This window comes from Rhinolophus sinicus, chromosome 2 (assembly GCF_057876585.1).
Source record: "Rhinolophus sinicus isolate RSI-liver-muscle chromosome 2, RSI-T2T, whole genome shotgun sequence".
Taxonomy (NCBI): domain Eukaryota; kingdom Metazoa; phylum Chordata; class Mammalia; order Chiroptera; family Rhinolophidae; genus Rhinolophus; species Rhinolophus sinicus.
The window spans coordinates 41,094,626-41,119,388 of NC_142502.1; the positions used below are offsets into that span (position 1 = coordinate 41,094,626).

The 24,763-nt window shown below is 35.4% G+C and overlaps 1 protein-coding gene across 2 annotated transcripts in view; it reads left to right on the forward strand.

Annotated features, from left to right (window-relative positions):
* FRK (fyn related Src family tyrosine kinase) overlaps positions 1–24,763 on the forward strand; it is a 93,093-nt gene that overhangs the window by 63,646 nt on the left and 4,684 nt on the right. For both annotated transcript variants that reach the window (XM_019741331.3, XM_019741332.3), the window contains exons 3-5: positions 9,934–10,097; positions 12,329–12,497; positions 16,855–17,013. In XM_019741331.3, coding sequence (XP_019596890.2) covers positions 9,934–10,097; positions 12,329–12,497; positions 16,855–17,013 — 492 coding nt within the window. The remainder of the gene's footprint in view (positions 1–9,933; positions 10,098–12,328; positions 12,498–16,854; positions 17,014–24,763) is intronic.

The following is a 24,763-nucleotide window of genomic DNA, read 5'->3' on the forward strand; positions in this document are numbered from 1 at the left end:
CCAAACTGATTCTAATCAGACAGAGCCTGCTTTATGTAAGCTTCATCTAATACTTTTCTGAAATAAAAAGCAGGAACATATCTTATATCACGGGTCCTCATTCAATATGAAGACATTTCCAAGAATGAGAGAGATCTGCTTTTGGAAATGCGAATGAATAATGAACAAATTACCAATAGTTGTCTTGCATATGTAAAAACAGTGAAGAAATGGAAGGGGACAATATTTAGCTATGAAAATAAATTAGCTAATACACAAAAAGTCCATTGTATTTTCACAAGAAAAATTGATTTCACAGTATTTTAATGATCATTTATTACATTTCTCAATGATTTTCTTGTTCGCTCTGTTTAACATGTCTGCTAATTACTGAAACTGGGTAGGGAGAAGGAAAAGAGGAATTCAGGGAGGGCTTCATGTGGGTTTAGGGATTTTTGAGAGGGAGGGGAAAGATGGCATTTAGAAAGCTTTGAGTTCTAAGACATTCTACTGAGAAATTAGTAAAGCATTACTTTCTTTAAAAAAAGGAAATAAGTGGTTAAATGTTTCTACTGTTCCTACCCTAGATAGCTAGACATGGATTCCCCCTGCAAACAACTAGCACTTTATTTCAGACCCCTAGGCTTTGTTTTTCTCATCAGTAAAAGAGGGATTTACCACCCAGAGAGAACTGACTGGATAGTGAACACACAATGTGATATATAGATGATGTGTTATAGAATTGTATACTTGAAACCTATGTAACTTTACTAACTGTTGTCACCCCAGTAAACTTGAATTAGAGGGAGAGAGAAAGAGAGAGGTTTAGACTAAATTGTCTTTAAAATTACGGATCATTCACATATTATATTATCTTTTCTCTGTCTTTTCATTGACAAATAGTAGGACTTGCAAAGATTGTTTAGCCTAATAGTGCTCTTTCTGAAGAATCTTTTAAAGTTTGAAGCTCCTAAGAGTAGTGCCATACCTCTGGGGAAGAGAAACCCAAGAGAACCCGCCTGTTCCATTGTTGGGCAGGTGATTTCATTAGAAATTCTTACGTTTAATAGATGTGTCATTTCACTTGATTATTTATCGTTTCATTTGTGATTGTGTTTATTTACTTTTGCAAAATGTTTTTGGTTAGGTTACATTACTGGAACAGTACAAAAGTAAACATAAAAAGGACAAAATCAATGAAAAAGAACAGAGCGATAGATCTTGCTAAGCCTCTAATGGGAGATAATTATCAGTTTAGCAGTCAGTTTAGCTGGGGGTTCCACTTATATCACTTAACACATATGTTTTTTCTTGTTACTACATTATGTTTATGATTATGTTTTTAACTCAATTTTCAGATTTACTGCAATTTAACAGTCATTTAATGCTATGAAAATGCTGCAGTGAACATCCTCATACATATTGCTTTTCCTATTTTGGATGATGAACTATGTTTAGTTTCCCATACAAATGCTTTCATTGACTTTTATGTTGGAAATGAGCCTACATTAATGGACATTATAAGGACCAGCCCTTTGCAATGTGTTGGTGTGGTTACTACTAAAAATGTTGATGATACTGCTCATTGCATTTTCTGTGTTTTCTTTATGAGGACCTATGTGAGAAATGTATTGCCATTTCAGTAACAGCAATAGTGTGTGTGTGTGTGTGTGTGTGTGTGTGTGTGTGTGTCTTTTTTTTTTTTTTTGTAACAGTTTATTACTATTTTTCTTCAGGGAGTTTGATATCTGATATCTTTCCCTCATGGCTGTGAGCTGCCAGAAATGCAGACAGCCGAATCTTCGGCCCTCATTTAACAAACATGGATTGGAATCTAAAGAATATCTTACATAAAGCGTTCCAGCCTGGCTCTGAGAGTCATCATCCTCCCCTTTCCTTTTTGCACTATTTTCTTCATCCACATATTAAATTTTTTTTTATATTGATAACTTATGCAAGCCTTTGAATCTTTCTGGAACAAAGCAGGCATATAACTAAATAAATGTATGTAAACATTTGGACTATTTCCTTAGGGTAAGTTTTGAAAAGTAGAAGTATTAGCCTTCATATTACATTAAATCTTAACTCAGTGAAGGATTTTCTGTAGGAAACCGAGATAATATAAGCCAAGTATGTAAATTCCTGGTGATTTATTGCAGATATAATATTGAGTGAGAAGTAAGATTCCTGAGAGGAATGAAGAGTCAAGTTGTTTCCCAGAGACTTTCTATGTAATATCAGATGTTACAAATGCTATTTTCATGTGAAACTGTGGTAGATGCTTTCAATTAAATTATCTGATAAAATATTGAATGTTATAATTATGTATTGTTAATTAAAGAGCTACTCATCTTCTTAAGATATCATATGCATAAACAATAAAATTGAAATTCTGTTCTGGAAATTTAAGAATTAGCTTTGATAGGAGTTGGTCTATTTTTGTAGGAAGTTAGACCATGAGGATCTTGAGGATAAGACCAACATTTTTCTCAAAAATAGCATTATTATTTGGACAGATATATGGTTAAGGCTCATGATTCCTGTGCTTTATAATGTGAAAGAGATAGTTGCTTTTTGTGTGTAAGGGTTTGATTAGTCAGTCTTTTACTATAAAGATATCTCAGCTGGTCTCCTGGATCACTAACAACTATCAGATGATTCCTCAAAGAGCTTTTTTAGTAAGCTTTTTGACTCACCTAATGTAGACATTCTCTTAACGGGTCTTCACTTAACTCGGCCTGCCAGTTTAATAGTCAGACTTACTGACTGGTGTCCATAGCACACTGAGTATGCCTGGAAGGGAGGCAGGTGCCCTTAGGGACCCCATATTTGAGTTGTATGCATAAAAAGAGTTCTGTTTGTTCATTTCTGTTTTAGTGGATTATTTTTTTTCCCCCGGAAAAGGAGAGAAAAACTCTTCTACCTGACATACTTTAACATTTTAAGATAGATGTACTTTCTTCTTTTAAAACTACTCATATCGGAATCCTACCATTTGCTTCAGAACAAAATGCAGTGTAAAATGTGTGTGTCTTGAATTCTGGTTTGATGGGGGATAAATATAATAACTCAATTAAGTCTTATTTACTTATTGGTGTAGACCCATCTTAACATGATTTCTAAGGCAATGGTATGAGAGGAGTTATCATGATTATCTGTGTAACAGTTTTAAAAAGTACAAACAAACCTTCCACAGAGAAACAAAATAAACGAGTTTACAAGTGCAGGCGTTCTTTCACAGAGCATTAAAAAAGCCAGTTCTTCACTTTATATATTTGGTTACTGCTATGTTATGTAGCCATTACTGTTCAAAGAGTGGAGATTTTTACTTTGGAAGTAGGTCTCTTTTGTTGACAATGTTATTTGATAATACTGATATTGTAATGTAGTATTCACACATTGCACATTTAGATGTATCTATCATCCTTTGTGAATAATGACACTCAAACTATCCCTGTGGGGGTATATAGATAAGATCATTATTCTCATTCTCTAGATAAGGAAACTGAAATGAAATTCCTTGCCTAAGGTCAAAGAACAAATCACTGGCAGAATAAGATTAGGGAAGTGAGTTCTTGATTTTCAATCCTTTGTTCAATCATCTAAGTCATATTGTTTTACTCAGTATGGGAATAGATTATTATCAGTCAGTAGAAATAAGGCTGTGCCCAAATGATGCCAAAAGACCAGATGAAAAATGAAAACCTGTTCAATCAACCATTTGTTTATCTCTAAAATGCCAAAATCCTTGTTACACTGATATTTTTCACAGAGCTTCATGGGTTGTCTTTGTGTGTCCCAGGCACAGGCAGGCACAAACTCTATGTTTATATTTCATTCAAAAGTTAATTTCTAGAAGTTCTGTCTTTTAAAAACCTAATTTTGGAATAGCTTGGATTTCATAGCAACAACTTAACGTTCTGAATAATATGTTAGTCATGTGGTAGAGTGGAGACAGAACTCTTTGAAATTGGTTTTTGATGAAATCTCATAGCACTCCTTTGTACAGTGGCAGACAAACCCTTTTCTACCAGGAAAGACAACGTAAAATAAGATCTCTCTGTTAGGAGAAAGCTGGGTTTCTATGTCTGCCGTCAACAACTAAAAAAAGCATTTAGGCCTGGCAAATAGGACTGAAATAATAAGACTCCATCGATATCACATAAATTCGCCCCAAATCAGTTACTCTGGATGTAGAGGTGGCCAAATAATTAGGAAACTTGTGTTGTGGTTGTTATAGAAGTTTATGGGAATAAATAGTTGAACAAATCTTTATTGTACTCCTCATACATGCTTACCTATATCTCTGCAATATATCCTAATTCTTGGACATGTTCTGGTAGATTAATCAGTTGACAGGTGAAACATTGTCCCCTAGGTCAAGCAGTATAAACGAGAGTCAAGATGTAAACTCAGGATACCTGGCCTTTTAACTCAATTCATTCAATCATGGTACTACTAAGTTTTATGATGGATGATTTCATTATATTTTATAGTTAGCCTTATATATATTTTTTGCAGTTGAACTACTAAAATGCTTAACTAATTTGAACTCATAATAATTCACAATAAGAATGACACAAGCATTATCATTCATTTACAGTCTATAGAATTTGGAATAGGTTTGGAAAGATTATAGTGAGCCAGAAAAGAAATATAAAATTTATTTCTCCCTAGTTCTGAGACCTCCTGAATTCAATCTTTATTAGGAATGTCAATGAAAATGTGTGGACTCACTACTAAAAAATTAAAACCACTTTTAGAAAGCAACCATATATTTTCATATATTTTGGATTTGATTACTCAGGAATACGATATTAAAAGTACCTTCATCCTGACTATAATGCATTGAATTTCCCTGATGTAGCGTCTGTGGTCTAATTTTTAAATTATGTATATCTTTCAATCTTGTTGAGATTGAAAACTTGAATGAACCACATATAAATATCCTTGATGTCAGTAAGAGATGGAGTAGTTATTTCTGTGTTATAGAGCAAAAAATCAAGAAATTAGATATAAATATGAATGACTGTACTCGAATAGTATTTATATCCTGAGGCTAAGTTTGCTTTCCTCCCTTTAAAAATAAAATTCCAGGGAAGTCTTGTCTTGAAAGTATTTGTAGAATTACCTACTTGATTTTGCAGCAGACATTTCAGAAGTTTATATTGCACTTCAAATCCAAGACTTAATGACATCATTCATTCATCTACTGTGTTTCCCCGAAAATAAGACCCAGCCGGACAATCAGCTCTAATGCGTCATTTGGAGCAAAAAGTAATATAAGACCGGGTCTTATATGATATAATAAGACCTGGTATTATATTATATTATATTATATTATATTATATTATATTATATTATATTATATTATATTATATTATATTTATTATATTATATTATGTTATGTTATGTTATATTAAAGATCGAATCTTACATTATTGTAAGATAAGACTGGGTCTTATATTAATTTTTGCTCCAAAAGATGCATTAGAGCTGATTGTCCGGCTGGATCTTATTTTCAGGGAAACATCATTCATTCATCTACTGTGTTTCCCTGAAAGTAAGACCCAGCTGGACAATCAGCACTAGTACGTTATTTGGAGCAAAAAGTAATATAAGACCGGGTCTTATTATATCATATAAGACCCGGTATTATATTACATTTTATTATATTATTATATTATTTTATATTGTTATATTAAAGACCGAGTCTTACATTATAGTAAGATAAGACCGGGTCTTATATTAATTTTTGCTCCAAAAGATACATTAGAGCTGATTGTCCAGCTAGGTCTTATTTTTGGGGAAACACGGGAGCAGATGGTTAAGTTAGTTGTTATTCTGTGCCAAACTCTGAGTAGGTATTGGATTAAGACAACATAGCCCCTGCCCTTCACAAAACTACCTCTACTGAGATAAATACTATCACAAGGTATTATAAATACATAAATACCATTAAATAGGGTGATGTGATACAAAGGAGCTAGGGAGAGGTATATTTCATAGGGTGGGTGGGGAAGCCTGGTTCTGAGGATTTAAATTGAGACCTGAAGGAAGGGATTGGCTACTAGAAGATTTAAGGAAAAGCATTCAAGTGGTGTTGAAGGCTCTGAGGTGAGAATTAACTTTTGTGAAAAGGACTAAAATAGAAATGAGAACTCAGAGAGAGCAAACAACAGCCATTGGAAATGTTTGAACACTAAGGTGGAAACATTTGGAAATTCGGAGATTTCTTAAAGCCTGCTCTTTTATTTTAATAATGAAGAAACCAAGGCCCAGTGAAATTCACATGTTTTGGTCACATACTAGTTAAATTGTAACCTGGGTCACCCATTTCCCCATCTATAGCCTTTCCAATTAAACAAAATTACTTTTATTGTGCTTGACAACTCTGGATGTATTGCTAAGTATTGATTTTTACAATTGAGAGTTTAAACCTTTATCTACAAATAGTTGGCAAACATTTATTTAGTCTTTCTTTATAATCAATATTAATCATTGTGATTTGCATTCCTTATTAAGAAAAATCACAAGGAATATTTTAACCCTTCAGTCATCTATTGACTTTAGTCTCTACCTTGAAACTTATTAGGTATTTTGTGGTGCACTAAAAAGGAATTTTTAAATTTATGTTTAATTCCCATGTAGTCCACTTCAATTTAGAACCATCTTGTTTCAAAAGGGGGAATTTTAAAAATTGCTTTTAATCATTTTCAATTATAGACCTATTGGCTTGCTAGACATTTCAGTTATAATTTATGCACTTTTCTTTTTGATAAATGGCGAGGATTGAATTTTCAGGCCAATAATTTATATAAACTTCAGGTGTACTTTATACTTGTATTTAGCTACATTCCACTTCCAATATTTTTATTACTTTGTGGAGAAATGAATTGGGGCTAATATTATTTATAGCTCTCTTTGATTTTTTTTATCAGCCTTTTAATCCATATAAAAGAATCTGTTCTGAACTTACCTCTATATTTTAATAAAACCCCTCTACATAGTGATGATTGTACAGGGCAATTAACCTTGCCCCAAATTCATAGTCAAAGGGAATGGTAACTTGACCAATCAGGGAGTACAAGGATGTATTCCAGATTCTTAAAAAATTGTAATTTAAGAAACTTACATGGCTTTTGGAGGAGCTAAATGTATTTTAATATAAAGAACTGAAAGCATTTTCCTGTATGTGGAGATCATTATTTTTTCCTGTTTTTTTGAGGTATAATTGGCAAATACAATTGTAAAGACATTTAAAGTGTACAACATGATTTAACGTATGTATACATTGTGAATTTCTACCATTGAGTTAATTAACATATCCATCACATCCATTGTATTTATCTTTTTGTTTTGATGAGAATATTTAAGTTCAACTCTTTTAGGAAATTTCAGTTATAAAATACAGTATTATCAATTGTACATCTTATACGTTGGTTCCACAGACCTTATTCATCTTATAGCTGCTGATAGCTTGTACCCTTTTACCAACCACTCCCTATTCTCCCCACTCCCCAGCCCCTGGCAATGACTTTTCTACTCACTGTTTGTAGAAGTTCAAAGTTTTTTTTTTTTTTTTTTTTTCAATAATCTACATATAAATGATACCTTACAGTAGTTGTCTTTCTCTGTCTGGCTTATTTCACTTAGCGCAATGCCCTCCTTTTTCATTCATGTTATTTGTTGCAAATGACAGAATTTCCTTCTTTTTTTAAGGCTGAGTACCATTTCATTATATAAACATATAACATTTACCTGAATAACTTGCCACACTGAAATAATTCAGCATGCACCGTGAGGTAGCACTTTGGAGACTTGATCTTCCATTTGTCAATGAACTGGAACAAATAAACTTCCCTTCCCCCTATATTAAAAAAACAAACAAAACAACAACTGATTTATGACACACATAATAAAAGTGCATAATTCATAAGAGTTTAGTTTGTTATACACTCATAAAGTGAACATGCCCCTGTAACCAGTATCCAGTCAAGAAATAGAATGTTACCAACACCCCAGTCTGACTCTTAATATCAATAGTTTTTCTTGTTTTTATGTCTTTAAATAATGTGTTCATGAGATTCATTCATGTTATTGTGTGTATAGTTTGTTTATTTATAAATATTTATAGTATCGTACTGGACTAATAAATCTATAACAATTTATTAGTCCATTATACAGTTGATGGTCATATAGATTTTTTTCCAGGTTTAAGTTCTTTCAAATAATGCCACTGAAACCATTTTTTACATGTGTTTTGGTGAATATATTATGCATTTTTGTTGAATTCCCCTTTGGAGTAGAATTACTTACTATGTTGTAAGTCTGATTATGGTTAACTTTAGTAGGTCATGACAAACAGGTTTCCAAAGTGGTTGTAAAAATTATACTTTCATCAACCATGTAGGAAGAGAGAATTCCAGGTACTCCACTTTCTTGCTAATACTTGATATTGTCTTTTTTTCTTTATAGTTACTCTGGTGTGTGCCAGTTATTTTTTGAGGAAAATATTGTCATAGCTATTGGCATGCCCTTAGTAAACCTCTAGTCTGGGACTGGGATGTCTTCTTCTCAGTCTTCTTACTTTCATGAAGCATTGCTCTGGCTCTACTGATTATTGAAGCATACATTTCTATTTTAGCAAGGAATTCAGAATATCTGTACTCCTGGTAAATTCTGCTCAGTACTTATCCATAATTTTGCAGTGAAGGAGTAGCTATGAAGTGCTTCAGTCAATATTTTGAATACAAATACAGAATAGCTGGTTCAAACTAGTTTAAGGCAAAACAAACAAACAAAAACAAAACATTAAGTGACTCTTGTAGCTGACAAGTAAGGCTTGGCTGGCTCCATGGGTTAAGCTTCACTTTTCTTATCAAGACTCTGCTATTCCAAGGAGCAATCGTTCTTCTCAATCTCTCTCTTTGCCTAGGGACAAGAATTTTGCGCGGTGGGGAGGAGGGGCTAGGCGGGTTAGCTCCAAACTTCTAGCTGTTAAACACAAACAAAAACAAAACAACAGCAATAACAACAAAATTCTTCCTGTCTTTCTAGAGCTCTCTAACAAGTCCTGGAATCAGTCTTCTTGGCTTTGATTGTACATTCCTTGGCTCAGGGTTGGTACTAGGTCCTTCTGGGCCACGTGCTCTTAGAGAAACTTGATTCTTCATATTGAGGTGCCATTACCAGAAGAAGGGACAATGGTTAGTGTGAGGCAAAAGCAACAACATATCCACTACAAGTCAGGCAACTTAAAAAAGGGCAGGCAGTCTGTTCCTCTAGATGCGATAGGACTTACTCTTGGATTAAGCAAAACTGCTGGAAAATTGTATATATGGACTGCATCATGTTAGGTCCTGTGGAGTTGTTTTTATTGAACTGTGCTGGAACATTCTGTCATCAGCCTGCATTGAGAGACAGTATAATGAATGGCCCTGCAGAATTTCTTATATTATTGTAGGATAGTACTGAGGACACTGTTTATTCTATTTCAGTGTCAACATTATAGGATTTCAAGGGATGAAATTCTCCTTGGTCTCTGTACGTGGAAGAGTTGAACTGTTTCTAAACAACTTTTGTGATTTCATCTTATGAACACTGTGATTTCTGAAACTGATAATGTTTCCTTCTTTGCATTGATAGAATGGTAGGGTCAATTTTATGGCTTGTGTTAGTCAAGTATAGTAGGCTTCAAAGCATAGGTGTTTTTTTTTTTAGTGCTAACCTCACTCCTTTATTTTTATCTTATATTTTCTTTCAAATATGATTTCCCAACACTTTCTTTTTTACTCTGCTGTTGTCCTTTGTAAATTTCCCAAAGTCTTTTCTGAAACAATGTTGAATGCATATAAATGCACATATTATTCCATGCGTTGAAAGTATCACCACAAAATAAGTAAATTTGTGTGGTTTTGCAAGAAGTTTAACAGGATTTATCTTGTGTTCCAGTTTTAGATGAAAGGGTTGTGAAACACTACAGAATCAGAAGACTGGATGAAGGGGGATTTTTCCTTGTTCGGAGAAGAACCTTTTTAACACTGAATGAGTTTGTGAGCCACTACACCAAGACAAGTGATGACCTATGTGTCAAGCTGGGAAAACCATGCTTAAAGGTGAAATGCTTTAAAGCTGTGTTCATTTATTTTTAAAGTTAAGTTTTCTTCCTTCAGATATCGGAGTATTTTTCATGTGATATGTGAGTTCAGAAAGAAAAAGAAAAAGTCATTTGATTACCTAAGGCATGTATAGGCCCATGAGCCAATGTTGTCTAACACTTATTTTTATAAGTAAGTCTTTTTGGAACATAGACATGCTCATTTATTTACAAATTGGCTTTGCTTTTTCACTGTAATAGCAGAGTTTAGTAATTGCAACAGAGACTGTATGGCCCACAAAGCCTAAAATACTTACTACCTCATTCTTTTCAGAAAAATGTTTGCCAATCCCTGACCTAAGGCAATCCCTAAAGACAGAAAATATTCATCCTTTGCACTGATAAATTAATCTGGTATCCTGCCATTGGAGCACTTAATGATATGGCTGGAGGGAAAATAAGTGCCAGAATATAATTCTTCCTTAGATCTGTATTAAAGAATATTAATACAAAATTACCAGGTTCAGTTCTCTGCATATAGGTATCATTTAACAAATTGTTCTAACAGTTTGATTTTTTGGCCTGGCCTTTTTGGTGGGAGGAGATATCATTCATATAATTTATCCACACCTGCCATTATTTAGTTATTTGCATGTTTTACCTAAATGTACTTAAAATTATGTAATAGTTATATACTGTAGTGGGGCAAACCCTCAGCTCCTCCTCAGAGCTCAGGTTTCGTATACTGTCAGTGGGACAGCCAGCCCTGTGGTTTATACCATACCTGGATGATTGGTGAAAGTGTCATGGTGATGCCTGATCAGAAATATATGGACAAGTAGAAGCTGAAGAATTTTGTCCAGTATGTGCAAACTTTATTGAGTTAAATCCTGCCAAGTTACTAGGCAATTTTGGTATAAGTATATACATCTTAGTTGGTGCAGGAATGACCCCACAAGAGTATCTAGGCTCATTCTAAAAAACAGCTTCAAAGATAATAGTTTATATTCAAAGCTTATATACAAAGATACAGCTTACAAAATACATACTGTTTAACAGGTATTGTTGAATTCTGGCGAGGAAAAGGGTTTACAAAGAAGCAAAGAACAAAATAAATGAACAAACAAAACAGAAACAAACTCATAGCTACAAAGAACAAACTGCTGGTTACTACATGGGAGGGGGGTTGGAGGGTTGGGTGAGAAAAGTGAAGGGATTAAGAAGTACAAATTGGTAGTTACAAAGTAGTCACGGGGATATAAAGTACAGTATGGGGAATATAGTCAATACTGTTGTAAAAACTATGTATAGTGTCAGATGGGTACTAGACTTATGGGGGGGAAATCACTTCATAAATTATATAAATATCTAACCATGACACTGTACATCTGAAACTAATATAAAATAATATTGAATGTCAACTATAATAAAAAAAATAGTCACAGGGATATAAAGTACGGCATAGGGAATATAGTCAATAATAGTGTAATAACTATGTACAGTGTCAGATGGGTAATAGACTTATTGGGTTCTCACTTTGTGACGTATGTAAATGTCTAATCTCTATGTTGTTTTCTACACCTGAAACTAATAAATTAAAAAAAAGCAAAGGCAGCCTTATATGCACTCAAAATGCTGATGACTTGGTGGAGGAGATAAGATAAATATCCAATGGTAAATCATAAAATGGACTATGAGCTCTAGGAGAGCAGAGGCCTTGCCTGTTTTGTTTACACAATGGAACCTACTTGGTGCTTGAAAAATATCTATTTATTAAATAGACAAGTAAATGAATGAATGAACAAATAAATGGATTTCAAAAAATACGAAAAGATTAATTATGCAAAAATATATGATGCATAATGGTAAATGCTATAGGCCAGAGAGTTTGGGAAGTAATTGTGGATGAGGTGGGAACTTCAATTTGGCCTTGAAATTGGAGGATTTAGCTAGGCAAAGAGGCAGAAAGAAATCACGTCAAACCTGTTTGTACAAGGAAGGCACTGGGTGAGGGGTGGGACAGATGGACAACAAGGTACCTCAGTTAGCAGGATTTGGGGGAGAGATCAGCTTGAAGAGGTAATGATACAGATTTTGCCACAACTGCTTTCCATTTGTAAGTAATTAGAATAAAATTTACAATCTTCTGTTTTTTTAAACTATCTTTTTAAAGGTATGTAGACTATTATTTTTAATAAAACATTGTGAAATCTTTTTTCTTACACGCATTTTAATTATTCTGTGCAACAGATACAAGTACCAGCCCCTTTCGATTTGTCTTACAAAACTGTGGACCAGTGGGAGATAGACCGCAACTCTATACAGCTTCTGAAGCGATTAGGATCTGGTCAGTTTGGCGAAGTGTGGGAAGGCCTCTGGAACAATACCACTTCAGTAGCAGTAAAAACGTTAAAACCAGGTACAAAAATGAGACTGTCAAAAGTTAAATGGCATATGTTAATTTTTATCAGTTCAGCGTCCAACTGTACATGTCCAAGAGGTCACAGGGCAGCCAATGTGGGAACCAAGCAAATGTAATCACTCTGTCTGACCCACGTAACCATAACCTGTAGGCAAGGTTTTAGAATGTAAAGGCAAGAGCATGTTCCCTGGATTAGCTAAGTCTTAAGATATCTCCAAGGCAACATTTCAATAAGGAATTTCTTCTCTAGAATAAATATTCAATCTTCCAGTGCCCTTCTCTCCCTTTCTCCCCTAGATTTGGGTAAAAAATACTCACTTATGGAAAACACTTAAAAAAAAAAAAGTCAGTGGAACCTTGGAGTTATTAAGGGGACAACAATTTTATTATATATTAATTGTGTGTGATCAGAAGGTAAAGTGGTCCACCTAAAAGACCTCATATTTGAAAATGTAGGAATTTTTTTTTCCATCTTCCTCTCTGTACTGAAAATTGAAAGTATACTAAAATCGATATTCATTCTGCCAGACATTATTTCCTCAATTTTAAAGGCGGGATAGGAAAATTTAGAGAGATTAAGTAACTTTCCTAAGACTTACTACTCATATAACATTGAGGCAAATCATGGTATGCCTCACTTTCATCACTTGCAAAATAGAGTTCATACTAACGCCAACCTAGCAAGGTTGTTATGAAAATTAAATTAGGTCATTAGTGGAAATGCTTTATATTACATATGGATCATTGTATGTGACAAATAAAAACTATTATTATGCTAACCATTATTATTATTAATACAAAATCAGTAAGAGGCAGAGCTAGAATTTGAACTCACGTCTGCTACTATAGTATCACACCACAAGGAAGTGACATTCTATGAAAGTGTAATGTTACTGGAATAGCTTCATATCTATTTCTAATTAACATAGGTAAGAATAATAACCAGAGACTAGAATATAGTTCTCTAGGGAAGGAGGGGCTCCATTATTGACCTCGTCCAGAATTCTTAGAGGTTTATAAAGCCACCTAGTAGCAGCACTTGAACACTTGGGTACTGCTGACTTCCAGGCTAGTGTAACGCCATGGTTCCCAAACTATGTGCCAAGGCACATTGGGGCACCACAGTGAATTCACAGGGTGTCTCAGTTATTTTGAAGTTTTGAGGTAAACACCTCAAATACTGCACAAACTGCTATACAGTAAGGTAATTGGAAGTTTCAGCATTAGATCATGTTATTGACATCATATCTTTGTGAAGTTGGGTTTTTGGTGGTTACTGTGATCAAATACAAGTTCCATCTAAAAATCAGTGTGTAAAATAACAGGAATTCTGGGTAGCAGTGTTCTATCTGCTTCCAAGACTTGAGAAATTGTACAATGCCCAGTTAATGCATATATCTCTGTAGTAAGTAATTGTGATGAAGAATGAAATAAACAATTATTATTCTCTTTCAATTGATTGGTATTACTTTTCAAAAAGGGGTATTAAGTCATTAGGACACAAATACTGCTTCAGTTGTTTGGATTTAGCCAAGTAATCAGTAGAACTGTTGGGTATTCATTTTAGCTTAGGGGCATCGTGAGAAAAGTTACTGAGACAGTGAGTATGCCATGAACTGACAAAGTTTGGGATCTTCTGGTATAATAGTTAAGAGCATAAAGTTTGGTGTGAGGTAAACCTGAGTCCAAACTTGGCTTTGCCCTCTTTGACTTTTTTCACCTTTTGAATCTCTTCACCTGGAAGTGGGAATTATATTAGTTCCTACTTCATAGGGTTTTATAAGGATTCAATGTACATAAAATGTAAATAGTGCGTTCTTTAAAAATGTTAATAAGTTCCTGACAGATGTCCACTGATGTGCAAATTTGCTAGAGCAGGAGCCCAGGGCATTTACACCTGACACATGAAACAAGGGAGCAGAACTTTTAAGTGCCCAGATGCCATGTGAATACTTCAGGTGAGGACAATCTATTCCAACACCTGAGATTTTCATAGTCACTGTGTGTATGTGATTTTGAATCCTAATCTTGTTGACAACTAAGACTCAACTTTATCGTCCAACCTAATTATTCTTTTCCAAAAAGAAGCAGCTAGCTATCTATCGTAACATTGCTCTCTAAGGAAGGCCTTCTGGAGGTCAAAAGAGAACAAAAAAAAAATCAGATTTCTTATATTAAAAAAAGAAATGCCATGATAGTTTTCTCTCCAACAGAAATGATTATTATTGATTTACAGTGTGATAGTAGCAAACAGCTTTGGTGATTGGTTAAATGTCTTCACTTCACTGGGGCCATTAATCAATCTTAGCAGCTATTTATTGCTTAGCAGACTACCATGCAATAAAGATGAGCCTGAAATCAACTCCCACAGTAGCTTTGACAGACAAAAATTAATATTTAATGTTGCATTACAAGCTGAGTTGAGATTGGGTCTCCTCTGCTATGCAGCTGGTCAGCTGTAACCAGCATAGCCAGCCTTCACTTCCAGAGGCTCCGAACGTACTGTGGTTCTAGCTATTATGCATAGTCTAATTTGGCAGTGATTTGAGTGTCCTGTATTTCATGAGTCTGATGCCCACCCAAAGTATCAACAGAGAACATATTAAACATATAAATTGTCTGAATGGTGATTATAATTTCTGCCATTACTGGAAGTTTTATGAGTCAGATTATTTTTTTTGGGGGGGGGGGCTGGGAGGATCCCAATATATCCATATTTGGCCATATGCCAAACTAGTTGTACCAACCAAGTACAAAGTCCTTTATTATGGTTTGGGTGCCTCATTTGTATTCAGATCCATTTTGCCACTATGATTCAAGATTTCAATCCTATTTGATTATGTGGAGCAAACCAATCGTAGAGATGAAATTGAGGGAGCTCAGCAAAAAGTGATGAAAAAGAGAGTAGGACATTTCCCTTTATCTTCCCTCTTCAAGTCATCACCGATTCCCCTCTTCAGCCTGTGAAAAAGTACATACAGTCGATCTGTTTGGCTTAGTCCAGAGTATGCATATTAATAATAATACAAATAATGGTCAACAGTCATTGAATACATATGTGCCAGGCATTGTTATTATCCTGATAATGATTTTATGATGTCAGTAAGTTATTAGCCACACTTTGCAGATGGAGCAACTGAAGTACAGAGATGTTTGGTAACTTGCTAAAGATCACACAGTGAGCCAGGGTTTGTTCAGAATCTGGAGTTTGATTGAGCCTAGGTTCTAGACTTCTAGACTGTAAAGGATATACCAAAGGATACACTGCCTAAATGTTTTATGTGAAATGATCTGCAGGTAACATATAACTCTTCTTCACATTAGTAAATAAGTCAGAATGTTACCTTAGAATGTCAAAGGTTGACCATGCCTGGGTTCAAATATCAATTGTGAAGTCTTCAACATGAGAACATGATGAATGAAACGGAACACTCTCTTTGGGCATCAATGGAAATATTTGCACTATTCATAGTAAATACTGAAATGTGAAATTACAATAATACCTCTAAAACATCATTTCCTAAAATAAATGAAAGATTTAAAAATTACTGATGAAATGTAAACTCCAGATATCCTTCCTCCTCTTAGATCTGATTTGCTGTTAACCACTTTGCATGGTGAGTCTGAGATGAGCTATTTAAATACAATTTAATTGTAGATGAGTTTTCAGAATAGGTCCCAGAACTGTCTCCCTTATCATTTGGTCAATCTATTAAGACTCTGACTGCAGAAGTATTAATACAGGAGAAAATGTTGAATATCAATTTCAAGTTAGACACAAAAGACTGGTGGGAAAAACACTAAGTTTTGATTATTTTCGCCTTAGTTTATACTGTATGTCCCTACAGAATTAAGGGCATAAATATGGCCGAATGTCATTACTTTAGGATTGTTACCCAGCTGTTACCACAGTGGGTACTAAGGACAGGGCAGCTATCGGTCTTCCCTGAATCCTGGACCACAAAGCTCTGGCTGCAGTAATTAAACATTCAGTGTCTTCCAGCATTCATGTTACTAGAATGTCTTCTCTTTGTGTTCTTAAGATGCCTGCCTTGTTTTTTCAATTAGACTGTCAGTCTTTCCTTTTTTCTTCATTTTTCATGTGAACCTGAATCAACCTTTCTTCACCTACAGGTCATAACACATAAACTGCACACTCTCATGCACCAGCACATCAGTTATTAGGTTGCCCTGGCTGAACTGATTCTCCTCTTTGATAAATCTGAAGATTTGCGACATTGATGTTCTCACTTGACTGAGAGGCAGGAAGCAATCTTGGTGATTCCCACCAGGCTGCTGTGAGGATAGGAATGTCTCAATAACAGAAAGTGATTTCCCCCTCTTCTTGTTTCAGGTTCAATGGATCCAAATGACTTCCTGAGGGAGGCACAGATAATGAAGAACCTAAGACATCCAAAGCTCATCCAGCTTTATGCTGTTTGCACTTTAGAAGATCCAATTTATATTATTACAGAGTTGATGAGACATGGAAGTCTGCAAGAATATCTCCAAAGTAAGCTAAAGACTTAATAAAAGGGAGAAAAAAAGAGTCATTTAGTTTAGTAAGTCCTATAAATGTCAATTTAGCAAGCTTTCTATAACCCAAAGGATATTTACTATGTGTATATCTGTGAGAATGAATGTTTTAACATTAAATTGCTTAACTACTCTTTTATAGGATATATACTGTGTACTCAAAGGGAGGAAAATATTTATGTAGTGGAAGAACAAATTGTTCACAATGGACATATTGGAGTACTTAAACGTAATGTGGAAGATTGAAGAACAAATGTTTTGCGTGATGCTTTGTTTCCTACAATAACTAATTGAATAATATCAGTCATGGACCAATATTTTCTATGGCTGAGAATTAGGGGACATAAAATACTTTTGGGAAAAGAGAGGGAGAGGTACCATCATTTTTTTTCTTTGCCAGTGTTTGACAACATTGTACTTGGTGTTTAAAATACTTTCACTGTTAGGCAATATTAGGATTTTCAGACTAAAAAGCAGAAATGTACTATTGCTTTATTTCTACATCTGCTTACTCTAGTCAGATAAGACTTAAGTGCATTGTAAAATTTTGGTGTTTATTAATAAATAATGTCATAAGCAATGATGTAATAAGCATTAAAATGAAATGTTAAAACTAGTTGAGATCAAGTACTGAGAAAATACATTTGTTGACCCTTGAACAGTATGGGGTTAGGGGTGCTCACCCCCCGGGCTGTTGAAAATGTACATATAACTTTTGACACCCCCCAACTTAACAATTGCTGTTGTCCCTTGGTATCAGTGGGGGATTTGTTCTAGGACCCCCTGCAGATATCAAAATCCACAGATGCCCAAGTCTCTATATAAAATGGCATAGATCAATGCATCTAGTTGGCCCTCTGTATCTGTGGACTGACTCCCAACTGCAGATCAAAACCAGTATAGGTATTTATTGAAAAAAAAAAATCCATGTATAAGTGAACTCGTGCAGTTCAAACCTGTGCTATGCAAGGGTCAACTGTAATTCATACTTAAAAAAGAGATTTTTCTATCTTTTCTTGAAATGTCAGAGTGGGAGTGATATAGTGTATGGAGGTAAAGGTAGGTGAGAATAATATAACAAAGATATCAGAAAGATAAGAGTATTCTCTTATTTCAGGGTAACTTGTGAAATTGGTGATATTAAGTTGTACAACTAGATTAGAAGAACCAAAAACATAAGGCCTGTTAAATGCTTTAAAAAACAGAAAACCCACAAAAATATACCTAGCTCCCTTCCAAAAAGATATGAAATCTAACAGCATCAGAATATGTTATCCATCATAGGAATACCAACCTTAACCATTGACCCCTTGGTCCTTATTCCCAGGGACAAAAGTACAGGAGCCATCTTAGGTCATCTCTAATAAAAGTACTTTGTCAAGGTCACTTATAACATTCACAGTTTTAAAGTCAATAGTCAATTTTTAATTCTCAGACCTATCAGCAGTATTTTATTTGATGGACACTATCTCCTTCTGGTAACAGTTCCTTCATTTAGCTTCCAGGACACTTCACTCAATGGCTTTTCCTCCTATCTTTCTCGCTGGTTCTCAATTTATGTGATTTCCCTCATTTCCCAGACCTCTCAGTATCTTGCAATTTTCCAGGACTCCTTTGCAACATTGCTAGTTCCCTTGATAATCTCAACCAGTTGCATTGTTTACTAACATTTGTGTATCAACAATTCCCCCAATTTATATCCTTCTATTACTTCAGAATCATATATCCAACTGCCGTCTTAACTTCTCTACTTAAATGTTATGCCAGTCTGGATAATGTAGGTATGATGCAGTAAGGAACAGCCTTGAAGTCCCAGAGACTTAACTCAAGTATTTATTTTGCTCATGGTACATGTACAAAAATAGATTGACTGGTGGCTCAGCTCTTTTGATCACCTTGGCGGGGGCACGAGATATAACTAACCTTATTCTGGCTCTTAAAGTTTCTGACCACAAGTGACAGAGGTGACTTTTGTACCCTTTCCATCCAGCCTAATCAAGTCAAAAGGAGTAGGGGAGCACAATTCTCTAAAGAGCTTGAAAGGAGACAAAAATACATGTTTGAGAACAGCCCTAATTTCTACTACATATGTCTATTAGACATTTTAAAACAACATGACCCAAACTGATCTTCTTGTATTATTTCCAGTAATCTGCTACTCTTGTGGTCCTTCTTTCTTTGACAATGTCAACAATCAGGCCTAATATCGTGGAGTCATTTCTACTTCTCCCATCCTATCTCTAAGCCGCCAGCAAATCCCATTATCTTGCTTTCCAAATATATCCTGGAATTTTCCGCTTCTCAACCCTCCCATGCTGGTCCAAGTTGTCAATCAACTCCCTCCTGGATTCTGTAATAGCCTCCTAATTGGTCTCCCTCTTTTAGTGCTTGTCTCCTTCAGTCTCTTCTTAATATAGTAGCTAGAGAGATCCTGTTAAAATGTAAATCAGATCTTGTACCTCCTTAGCTCAAAACTTTTAATGACTCCTATTTGTTCTTCTCTCTGGGGACCCATAAAGTCCCCAGGATCTGACTCTCCATTGACCACATCTCTTACCACTGTCCCCTGTTCACTCTGTGTCAACTACACTGCCTTTTTTTTTTTTTTTTTCCGGCTCTTCATATCTTCCAGATGTGCTTGGCTTCAGGTGCTTCACACTTGCTGATTTTTAGATCTGAATTGTTTCCCATTACTTACCCACATAGTGTGCTTCCTCACTTCCTGAAAGTCTTCTGGAAATATCTTCAGACATCCTCATCATGGTGAGTCTTTTGCTGATCACCCTCTAAATTCTAAAATTTAATCTCCCTCTGACTCTTCATATTCTTCTTTTCTGGTTTTTGTTTTCTCTTTTATCTGTTAATCATCTGATAATGCACGACATTTATGTAGCTTATTTTTAGTATCTTGTAAAGTACAACTCCACGGGGGCAGAGATTTTTCTTTGTTTTAGTGCTAGAACAGTGTCTGGCACACAGGAGGTGTGAACTAATTATGCGTTGACTGACTGAATGAATAAATTGAAAGAGAGATTAAGTTGGGGCGCTCCTGAACCTAGTAAGATTGGGACTTGGAGTCAAGCTTGTTTTGAGGCTTTTGGTATCTGCTTGAAAAGATCCCTTATTACACTGCAAACTCCTCTGAGGATTTCTGTGGCTTGTTGATGTGTTTTACTCAGGGTTGAGCATGAATCCTGTCATCTTCTGGGTAGGGACATGAAGGTCAATTTACCAAAGCTACCATTTTCCAGGACACTTAGCAGCAAGGAGGAGTAATGAAAATATGCCCACTATAGACAATCCCTTCCCAATCAAGAGGGTTTAAATTCAACGAAGTGATCTTATAATGAATCTGCCACTCTTAAACAGCCTATCATGATAAATATTAAGCTGAAAGACTCTTGAGTAATGGGACATAATTGAAAATATTTTCTTGCTGCAGATGTAAATTGTCACAAGTCTGTGAACAACCTTTACATCAGTTTTGACATCTGGCTATTTTATTAGAAGTGTGTTCTGAGGTCGACTTAAGCAGTTCCTAAGCTACTGCACTCTTTCAGGGCAAGAGATGTGTTATTAGTCAATTTCCTTCTCTATTGTGCCTGTCAGTGAAAACCTTTTATATCCACTGTAATAGGATTGGATATTGTATTTGATAGTTGAAATAACATACATATTTTCCTATAGAACCATCTTTGTAATCTCTAAGCTTGGCTGAATATTTTTTTGCAATACAGTTCTCCAAAATGGGAGAAGCTTGTCAAAAAATGTTAGCATTGAGGGTAATTGATACAGGTAATTCCTACTGAAGTTTAAAGAGGATAACTATTTGCAGTTTTTTTTGTTTTTTTTTTCAGTTTAGTTGGGCTTGTTTTCTTTCCAATAAATACCTATAGAGCATCTGACATATGTCAGGATATTTCCTTTAAAAAAATATAAATCAAGTTCTAGTGTCATTCTTATTGTTCATCATTCTCATTGACAGTTCACTTAAGTGGACTGATGTGGACAGGGGTGTTTCCATTGAGATACCCTTTAACTGAATACAACTACATAACGAGTTGCCATTTGTGTGAATGGAAGTCTCTTCATCGTCCCTGACATTAGGGTGCTCAGGAGTGATGTGTAAGGTAAGTTTTCGGCAGGCAGTATAGAATAGTTCTTGAGAGAATACGATTTTGACCTAAAACATACCTGGATTTCAATCTCCACTCTACAACATATTACCTGTTCCTCAGAGTAGCAGGAACCCCCGTGAAATGGGGCAAATAATAACAATAGTTACTTCATATAATTGTTATGAGTTATTAAGTGAGGTGATTTACTAGAATTCCACCACATGGGATAGTGGTGAGAGAGGAGCATACACATTTTAATTTTTTTCTGTAAAAAGTACTATATAGCACTTACTATGTGCCAGGCATTTTTCTAAGTCCTCTACAAATATTAATGTAGTTCATTATTCTTACAACCTCATGAATTATTATTATTATCACCCCTAGCTTATAGTTGAAGAAACTAGGGGATGGAGAGGATAAGTAACTTATCCAAGGTGCTTGAGTTAAAATTCAGACTCAGGAAATCTGGCTTCATAGTCTAAGCTTTTAATGAAATGCATAAGACTGATGTTTTTTTCCTAACACCAACCTGTATTCATTATCTATTACTGCACAACAAATTACTCCAAAACTTGGTGGCTTTTTAAAGCAGCAAACATTTATTTTCTCACAGTTTCTGTGGTCAGGAATCCACAGGTGGAGTTGAGCTGGGCCTTCCAGCTCAGGGTTTCTCACAAGTCTGCAGTGAAAGCATTGCCAGGTGCTCCAGTAACCTGAAGTCTCTGCAGGAGGTTGATTTACTTTCAGTTTTATGCATATGATTATTGGCATGAAGTTGGTTCCTCTGGGGCTGTTGGACTGAAGAACTCATTTCCTTGCTGGTATTGGCTGGAAGCAGCCTTAAGTTCCTTGTTACATGGACCTCTACAACATGGCAGTTGGCTTTATCATAGCAGAGTGAGCAAGCGAGAGAACAAGGGAGATAAAACTTCCAGCAAGATGAAGTCACCGTCTTTTGTAACTTCTCTTGGAAGTGATACCCATCACTTTTGTCATAGACTATGTGTTAAAAATGAGTTACTTGGTTCAGACCATGCTCAATAGAAGGGGATTTCACAACGGTGTGAATACCAGGAAGCAGAGAATATTGGATGCTACTTTTGAGGCTGCCTACCACGTAGTCTAGGACTTATCACCAGCTTATCTTAAACTTTTTAATGTTTATTTTTTTATTGAGTGACTTTGATATCAAAAAGCTTAGCTATTTTGTCCATCAGAGCTCAGTGCCACAATGATTTACCCTTATGCTGCATACTAAGTTAGAGTTTGTCTTTTTGCTTATAGTTTGTCATTTTAGATGGAATAATTAACGTGATCTGCTATAGCATACAACTCAAAAATCTCAGTGACATAATAAAAATAGGCATTGTTGATATACCCCAGCCACCTCTTCTGGGTGGCTTTAAATTAGGGCACAGAAATTTAGGCTCCTTTCATCACATCTTTGTCATTTCAAAATTCATCTCTCCTAGCTACAAAGATGTGGGAGATTTTAAGAATCAGGCCTGTAAACGATGAATATCTCTGCACACACTGCAGTCCACAGAACTAGTGACATGGTCCAATTTAAATGCAAGGGAAAATGGGGACTATAGTTTTCTGTGTGTGCCCAGGAATAAAAGGACAAATGGATCAGTGAGCATTTAGTTAGTTTCACCTCACATCCTATTTAAATATGCTGATTGCATTAAAATCATAAATATATATTCATATACACACACATACACTGTGCGTAGGTCCTTACCATTTCAAAAAATGTCCTTGACTCTGTTTATTTTAATTTTTTTAAAATTTAAAAAGATAGCACATTTGTAGAAAGTACATATATCATATAGTATAATTTATTATTAATTATAAAATGAGCAAGTGAACAGCTGTGCAGCCACTGTACAAGACTTGAGAACATGACCAGCACTCCAAAAACCTCCCGAGTATGTTGTCAGTGACAAACCTTCACTATCATAAATTTCATAATTGCTTCCCTTGACTTACATTTTCCTCTACCACGACCCCCCCCCCCCCCCCCTTTTTTTGGTCTTCCCTTCTTCACTAGAGTTTTGGGAATTGACATCTCCTCTTACTGTCTCCATGTTTTCAGCTCCTGTCTAGCCTCCAGCCTCCAGCCCCTTATAGTCCATCTCCAGTGAAACTGCTCTTCCTGCCACCAGGGCAACCAATGAGTACCTACTTATTATATTTAACATATGCCATTTAGCCCTTATCTTGGTGGACTTTTTTGTGGAGTTTGACAATGGTGGTGACTTTCTCTTTCTCAAAACCTTTAACTATAATGATGTTCTTTTCTGATTCTCCTCTCATCCTTCTCAGTTTTCTTACAGGTTTATCTTCCTTTGCCCTCCCTAAATGTAGGGGTTTTTCATGATTCTATCACTTTCTAGCAACCCCAGACACTTTTAATGTTTAACTCCCACTCATAAACTATCACTATTAAATCAGTACCTCTAGCTGCATGCTCTCTCCTGAGCTTCAGACCCATATACTGTTTTTCTGTTAGTCATTTCCATTTGGGTAATCCACAGGCATCTCTAGCTTAACAAGTCCTAAACTATTTAATTCTGATTAGGCAGCAGCAATGATAACAATAACAGGTAGGGTTTACTGAGTTCTTTCTAGGTGCTTAGGCACTGTCCTAAGTGCTTTACATGTATTAACTCATTTTAATTCTCTTTTTAACAATTAATACCATAATTACAATTATTGCTATAGACATGCGGAAACGGTGGCATAGGAGTGTTTAGAAGCTTGCCCAAAGTCAGGAAAGAAATTTGAGGCAGAGAGAGCCCAGATCCAAATTCTGGCACTCTAGTTTCAAACCAGTCTTCCTAACCTCTGTACTGTATAGTTGCCTCTCAAGGCAAAAGTTGTGCCTAAGACTCTTGACCATGAGTCCAAAACACTTTTTGTAATATTTGGCTTAGTCGGGAATAATGATAGTTTGAATTTATATGAAACCTTTTTAATGCTTCAGAAATCTGAAGACAATGACTGAGAATGTGGTAGCTAAACACTCTCCAGGGATGGCTGACTCCATTTCACATTTCACAAAGTCATCACAAAATAACTAACCTCTCTCCTAATGATCACACTGACCCTACTATGTGAATTTCCTATATTTAGTTATACAGGATGAGCAGTAGGAGAAACTATTTTTATTAAATGTATGTCCATGCCTGCAGAGATGAACAACCTATTCTAAGAATAATAGGCTAAGAACGGGAAATAAAAAAAATGTATCAAGCTTAATGGAGTACAAATATAATATACACATTTTATAACTACTGATTGACTCTTCATTTTTGTTAGTGAGCTAGTTTTGAAGAATAGTACAGTGAAATAATGAGAACTTTCATTTGCTCAGACATGCAAATTAGCATTGTTTTTAAGATCAAAGACTAAAAGAAATTTTTCAATGTTTGAAAGAAATCCAGACTTGAGCAAGTAACAATTTTCATGAAGAGATGAGCTTGGTGATATGTGTTATGGACAAAGGCGATGCCCAACTCTTTCAGATGGCTATAGCTGTGTTTGGATCATGTGATACTGTTGCTTCTTTCTCTGTGTAATGTTTATTCAGGGAAGGGCATTGAA